Here is an 8,167-nt window from a genome sequence, read left to right on the forward strand (position 1 = left end):
AAAAACTGCTGTGTATTTTATTTAACCAGAAGCCAGCCTTTTATAGGCTTTACATAAAACAGAAAAAGGCTAAAAAGTAGGAAAGACCTAAGAAACAGTAAAAAGGAATCAACAGCTAACCCTCTAAAGATTTTCCTTTATTCTAGCACTCAACTTTGAATTAGAGACTTAGTCTTCAATACTTATCACCACCAAGTCCTAATATAATCTCTTGATGACCTTCTTCGCTTTAGCTTGTTAGAACTTATGCCTATTGTTGGCTAATTCTAAACGACGCATTACAAACTTGACCCAATGTTGGCTAAATGTTTTATCAGTGTTTATATATTATCAAATCTTCATTCGATTTGGGGCTCAACAAATTCATAATCAAAACCTTAACTCAAACCCAAAATTAAAATCAAACTCAAGCCTACATCACATATTACCCGATGAATCAACAAATCATAATCGGACCAGAAATTAATAAAGATTGTTGATGTTCATCGAGGCTTGTTTGCAAAAGTCATCGAGGTTTGTTTTTGAAAATCAGCATGGTTTATTGGTGTTCAATGAACCAAAGTTGAAGTCTACACCTCAATGCGGGGTTCATCGAACCAAAAATTGAGACCGTCGGCGAAGGAGCTTAATGAGCATCATCAAAGAAACTTGACGTAGGAGTCTTGGGGACAAGGCAATCACGACCTCACGAGATATGAGAGAGGAGAGAGAGTGGGTGAGGGAGAGAGGATAGAAGAGAGAAAGATAGATGAATTCAGGGTTTTGTTCGGTTTCTTTCTAAAGTGATGACTTTGACTTCAAAACATAAGGATTAGTGGGAGGGATCAGAAAATTGAGCATTTCTAAATGAAAACCACAAGGGCAAATTTGCAATAAAAACTGCAAGGAGTTAAAACAAAAAAATTGGTAAAAAACAGGGTTAATTAAACCGAAAGTTATTGGTTATAAAATATTACTAACAGTTACGGTGATCGTTCCTTCTAGAGAAAGATGCTTTTCGAAATTTAAAATTAGTATAAGTGTATCATCATATTCTAATCAACAATGTCACAAGTTCGATTAAATGGATTAGCTAGCTATATTATATATCGACAACTTTTCATTATAATGAATTTTATTATAAAAATATAATCAATCAAATTACCTCTCAAAAAGCAAGAAAAATAGACATCCAATATATTATTAAAAAAATAGATCTATTTTAAACGTTTCAGAAGCCTATTTTAATTTTCAGATGCCCCTTACTATACATAAAGTGTCTTGGATTATGGTGTCGATTGATTAGACTTGGACTACTTCTGGTTCAATGGAACCTCTTTTTTTAAAGATTATTTTGTACTATAATTTATTGAGTTTCACATATATTCCGGACATGATATTAGCCAAGAAGGTTTAGCTATCGATACTCTAGTAATTTCACGTATATTCCCATAATATAAGCCAAGGTCTAGCTATCACTCAAGAGACTACTTGACACTTAAACAAGGCTCTTTAGAAAAGTAATATTCTAATTGGGTTTTATAAATTTTTACGTGGTATCAAAACCAACAACTGTCACTCTATAGACTTTGACAGTACTGTAGGACAATATGTACTCATCTAGCCCCTCTTAACACTCTGAGACAATATGTGTTCGTTTAACCTCTATTTGATGGAGTGTGTTGGATCTTTATCGCCTAATTAACCTATAAAAATTGTCCCTCACTTTCGATCAACTTCATATGTTATCACAAAATTCTATCAAGATAAAACGACAGGCATAAGGAATACATATCTTGAACTCACTCATGGCGTTAATTGTTGGTAGTTTTATTAGAGTGTCTTCTGTGCGTTTAGGCTTGTAGCAACAATTGGACTTCTGACTACTATCGTTCCTGTACTCTCTATCCAACTCAAGAAACCATGCACCACTTCATCTTTCAATATATTAGGGCCTTCTATTCTTAACTTGTAGCTTTGCTTCTCATTCTTTGAACGGAAAGTCAGTTTCTCCGGCGAGACACTGACATTTATCCCACTAATCGCCGTCAGTTTTGCCGTGAATGTCGAACTTCCATCCCCGACGTAAGTCACTGTTCTCTTAAAGACATGAACAACTTTAGCCGTCGACTTCGTGTCATTCCCATTGAAATAGGCAATGAAAGAGGGGTAGTTTATGTCCAACGATGGGTTGCTGCAATTGAAGGTTGAAGATCTTGTGATTGTATGAATTTGAGACTTGGTAAAATTTAAACCACAGAGAAGATTGACATAATCTTCCATTTTGATGTCGTATATGAGTCCAGGGTTCAAGGCTTTGTTTGGTGAAACATGGCCAGAACCCATGGACAAAGGAGTTGCTGGATTGTCGTTATCGCCAATATCTTGGATGGGATTTAACGTGTTGTCCAGAATCTCCGATGTAGTCATCATAGCCGATCGGATGGCTGACGGACTCCACTCTGGGTGAGCTGCTTTAAGTAGGGCAGCCACCCCACTGGCGTGAGGACATGACATAGAAGTGCCCGATAGTAAATTAAATTTACTATAAAGTTGTTCCTGTCCTTTCTGAATATAAGCCGACGGTACGCTATCAGGCCAGGCCGCCAATATCCGTGAACCAGGAGCCGTGAGGTCAGGTTTCAAAACCACCGGACAAGCATATGAAGGACCTCGTGAGCTATAGCTAGCCACCCTTGGTGCTGGCTTTGTCATGAGACGAGTCCCATGGAACTTCATACTTGCTTTGGCTTCACCATTATCGAGTTTTTTAATATAATCTGTGACTATTTTACCCGACTGTAGATCCAAAAACAAGACTGGATATGAGCTTTGCATGTAGAGCTCTACATCAGTGTCATTTGTTATGAAAATAGCCCCCGAAGCATTTGAACTTCTAACCATAAATAACTGTTGTCTCAGTTTGCCATTATTGTCGAAACACACAACAATCTTTCTTTCAAGTTTATTAGCTTCCATCTTCTTCTCACAAGCTCCAATGAAAACCATCGGGGCCGGGTTCGAACTTGAATTTCCTGGATAAAGAGCGAAACCTGTGACGGAAAGTCCATTGCCAAGAGTTAATATCCCGGTGAATTCACGATCCATTGTACCGGCGGCAACAGTGAGAACCCATGGTGTTCCATTGTGGAGTGACCTTAAATGAGGTCCATGGTTTCCGGCAGATGTGGATACGAAAATACCCTTCTCCATGGCTGCAAAAGTGGCTATCGCAATGGGGTCTTGGTGTAATGCAATACCATCTACTCCAAGGGACAAGGAAAGTACATCAACCCCATCCATGATTGCTTGATCAATGGCAGCAAGAATATCAGAAAGAAAAACACCTTCTTCCCAAATAGCTTTGTACATGGCTATTCTAGCATTTGGAGCCACACCAGTCGCGGTTCCAGTTCCATATCCAAAGTACGTTGCATGTCTCACGCAACGCCCAGCTGCAGTTGATGAAGTATGAGTTCCATGGCCCTCTGTGTCACGAGCAGAATTCATCGAAAGAGTTGAGTTTGGGAGGTTCGAGACAAGGCCTTTGTTGAAATAACGAGCACCAATGAGTTTCTTGTTGCATAAAGAAGAATTGAATTGAACGCCTGCTTCGCATTCACCCTTCCATCTGGTCGGAACTGCACCCATTCCATCGTCGTTGAAGCTCTCACTCTCCGGCCAAACTCCAGTGTCCACRAGCCCAATGATAACATCCTTCCCATAGCCTGCAACCGGCCATGCACCGGATTTTGAACTCAGTCCGAGAAATTGAGTGGAGTGAGTTGTGTCGAGCTGAACWKTAGCATCTTTAATCGAAGAGAGATAKCCTGGTGAGTTTTTAACAATTTCAAGCTCTGATGGAGAAAGAGTTGCAGTAAAGCCATGAATAGCATTTTTGTAGCTATAAACAAGTTTCGAGGAAGAAGAGGTGGAAATGGCGGTGGTTGTGACGGCGGCAATGGAGTCAAGGGTGGCAGTGAACCAGCTATGGTGGCTAGAAAAGGATTTGGGCATGGCGGATAAGTCCATGTAGACAATGTAAGTTTCAGAATTTGCTAAAACGAGAAGTGAATTGGATATGGAGAGAGAAAGGAGGCAGACATACAAGATGTGGTTCGCCATTGGGAATGAATCTGTCACTTACCATAGGTTTGATCTGTGATTTATAGTGTCATTCACACTTGTGTGCAGCTCACTTATCAAGTTTCTTACTTCTTTACTTGGTCAAAATGTCAAAAATATTCTTAGCTTCAAATCTAAGGAAGAATAAAAATCATCTTGTGGTCACGGAAGTTCAAATGCGATGACTCCGGGTTATCTGCAAAGTAGGTGGTCGTCCTAAGATTAGTAGGCTCGCATGGCGGGTTGGATATACAGGTTAATAATATATATATATATATATATATATATATATATATATATTCGATGAAGAACCTTTCAACGACTTCCCTATTTCAATCAGTTTTGGAGGCATATGTGGAAGAAACGAATGGTTAGATTTGGTAGGAAAAATATGTTAAAAAAATATATATATTTAAATTAAAATAATATTTAATATTAATGTGATGTTTGATTTGGAAAATAAGAAATGAGATGGGACCTATCACCAAGGTATAAGGTAGGGTGTGCAATTGCCCCGCTCTTTCCTCTTGAAATAATAGGAAAGAGATTAGAAGTTATATCCGCTTTAAATAAATGTGGGTATGATTTTTTTAATGTTTTAAATGCAATTCATTGTATTTGTATAAAAAATACAATTTAATCAATTGAAATATTTATGAAAATGACGACAGTTTATTTATTATGATTTGAATATTTATGAAAGATGACTATGATTTATTAATTATGATCAATACTTTATATTATAAAACAATCAGAACTTTTATGAAATCATATATTCATCAAATTAAATGGACGATTGAGATATTGGCCGTACAAATGTAAAGTGTTGCATAATAACTCTCTCTGTCTCTCTCTCTCACACACACACACGCACATATAAGCCTTGCAAGTTACGGTCGAGGTAATGGTGTTTTTCAAGGCATGGCTTAAGACGACAAATCTATATTATATATACGTGTGTGTGTGTGTGTGTGTTTATTTCAGTGTGTTGAGCAATAATGATTAGGTTATTAACAATTTAAATTCATAAACGATAATTAAAAGAATAACCATGAATTGATAATTTGATATTTACAGAGTTTACAAAAATGATATGAAATATACATAGTAAGTCACTATTTATATATAGTCCGTGTTTGATAATCAAACAACAAAATCAAAGTAATGAAGTCAAAAAAACAACAAATGAAAGTAATCAAACAATATTTTTCGTATGCTGAGAATTAATTTAGGGTCTTTTCTTTTTTCCCATTTTATTGATTAAGTATTTGGTCCATAAAAATTGCAAATTTCCTCCCACATCCATAACGCACCATGACCGGACATGTAACGGGCTCCACTATTTAAGAATTATATTTAAAAAAATGACTATAAAATAAATTGGAGTCAAGATTGGTTGTTTTTATTAAGAGACTTGTGTATTATAAGTTAGCTAAGTTGGCCCCACAAATGTATTTAATTATATTCGTGCATGATGCAAACCGTTTTGCCAATTTCCCCGTCCTTTTTGTGTGGAAAAAATATTTAAAAGTTTGTTTATCTCTTAATTGTTTTATTAAGAAGCAGTATTTGAATCGTTAAGATGTGAATTTTGTTTGGCAAAAGAAAAGTTCGCATCTTAATGGTTCTAAAATTCTCTGAATGATTTTACATCATGGGCATCCCTTAATTATTCAGCGCCCTAATTTCATCATAAACAATGATAACAATTATATTTCATTTTGCACTATATCATTAGAGGTTTTTAATCATTCTGAACATTTAATCATTCTGTACTAAACCATTCATCAACTACCAAACAATCTCTTAGAGAAAATGCACCTATGGCTATGCCTACCATGTATCCCTTGAAATATGGAGAGACTGGAAATTCAAATACAAACTCATATCATTTATATAAACTCGTTTAATTAACATTTGTTTTTATAAATATTTCGATTGTTTTTCAATAACAAATATTAATCATAATTAATGAATTCTAATCACCTTCTATAAATATTCAATTCATAATAAATAAATTGTCATCATTTTTATAAATATCTCAATTGATTAATCTGTATTATTTGTATCTCTCTCCATCTCTCTCTCTCTCTCTCTATATATATATATATATATACACACACACACACGTAGACCTTTTGGAACTCTCTAAAAACTTTGAGAATTAGTGCATCATATGTGCTATTTAATATGATTTTTTTCATTTATGACAAGAATTTAATTAATGATTTGCATATATTTGTTTCACGTGTACTTGGTTTACAATGCGAACCTTTTTGCCGTGTTTGTGAAACAAAAAGAGCACTTAAAAAGTTTCACATTATGAATCGGATATTATACGAGATTTTAGGGTTTCTCATTTGATTCTTCATACTATATRAAATTTTACAATCTACAAATCAAATTACATCTCATTTATCTAAATATCATATGTGAAATATCACAGGTGATATCCACAATCAATCCATAATTTTTTCACCATTTTTCTTATGATCCACGTTTTAGAGCACATGTATCATTTAATTTAGCATATGATCAACTACATGAATTTTTGTATCACATGTGATATATGCATGCGGGCACAAGTTACGGATTATCACATATGATAATATTTTATCACGATAAGAATCTATAAATATAAATATACACAATCACATATGATTAACAAAAGTATCAACAATTATCGCATATGATTGACACCATCATCAAACAAATTATTATGTGTGATAGAAACTTATAATCAAACTGTTACAATTTTATCATTGTGATGAAATCGGTTTATTAATAAATATTAGACATCGGTTTGAAAAGCAAACTCAATCGGTTTATTAATGAATATTCTCCTGCTTTCTCTCTCTCTCTCTATAGTGACATGTGAGAAGAGGAAAGGGAAGTGATACGATAATTGATGGTGGATCGACCATCATAACTAGGACCAGCAACGTTGGTCCAATGAGAGCCAAACAAAAGATAAATGGTCTTGATTGCCATTTAACGGTATATATGTAATATCTCAAATGTGGTCATATTAGCACCGACACCGAGTATTATTAATAGGCCGTTCATTAGCATGTTAAAATTTGATTTTTGAATAGGGCCTCCAAAATTTTGGAGCGCAATTTTGTATGCCTTAGGACCCGGATTTATATAGTTCAACATGTGAACCTACTTCAATAAAGATTTATTTAATTTCTTTCAAAACCAAAAGCGATTATTTAATCTCGAAATTTACTGATTAAAAACAAAAACGACTTTTAATATTCTTTTTACTTTGTTGTTTTAAATTTTGAAATTTTCAATATGATTTGAAATTTTATATTTTATTTTATCTATTACTTATTTCAAACAATATATAGTTTTTAAAACTATAATGAAAACAAGTTTTATTTGGTAGAGTGGTTTGTAAGGCTTTAATTCCACCTCAGACCCAAGTTGGAATCGTGTTAGTGTCATTGTCTTAATCAAATGGTGCCACAGATTGAAAAAAAAAATTGTATATTTGTTTCTTATAGTCAAACGGTGTCACTTTTTGAAATTTTTTCTCTATAATTTTTTTCTTATAGTCAAATGGTGTCACCGTTTAAGAAAATTTATGAGTCCGTCTCTGGCTTAATATCTTTTCCCAAAAAACGAACATGAGTTTATCATTTGCTGGATGTTGTATAGATTGACAAAATAACACTTCCGATTTCAATATGGATGAGTATATATCGAATGTATTGAGTTAAGAAACTAGAAAAGAAATATGTCGTTAATTTGTTTGTGATGTGTTTTAAATTAACAAAATATACGTTAATATGTGTTTTATATATATATATATATATATATATATAGGGTATATTTCTTTTACAACCCTCCCTATTTATACAACCCATGCAACCTCCCTCTCAACCAATCAATGAATTTTGTTTGTTTTAATTTATTTTTTAAATGAAAAGGTTAATATTTTCATTTGCTAATTTTATATAATAATTATTATTTTTAAATAATATCAATAAATATCCTATTAATTATGAATCCATATATTTTCTATTAATAACTGAAACTGATATGGTAATTAAAA

At 33.9% G+C, this 8,167-nt stretch overlaps 1 protein-coding gene across 1 annotated transcript; it reads right to left on the reverse strand.

Moving 5' to 3' along the window:
* Positions 1 to 1,684: 1,684 nt before the first annotated feature.
* On the reverse strand, positions 1,685 to 4,116 carry LOC112511626 (subtilisin-like protease SBT1.9). Its single transcript, XM_025117322.1, has one exon. The coding sequence runs from the start codon at positions 4,102 to 4,104 to the stop codon at positions 1,813 to 1,815; it is 2,292 nt and encodes a 763-aa protein (XP_024973090.1). The 5' UTR covers positions 4,105 to 4,116; the 3' UTR covers positions 1,685 to 1,812.
* Between the last annotated feature and the right edge of the window lie 4,051 nt (positions 4,117 to 8,167).

The sequence above is a fragment of the Cynara cardunculus genome, assembly GCF_001531365.2.
Source record: "Cynara cardunculus var. scolymus isolate 2C chromosome LG 4, CcrdV1, whole genome shotgun sequence".
Taxonomy (NCBI): domain Eukaryota; kingdom Viridiplantae; phylum Streptophyta; class Magnoliopsida; order Asterales; family Asteraceae; genus Cynara; species Cynara cardunculus.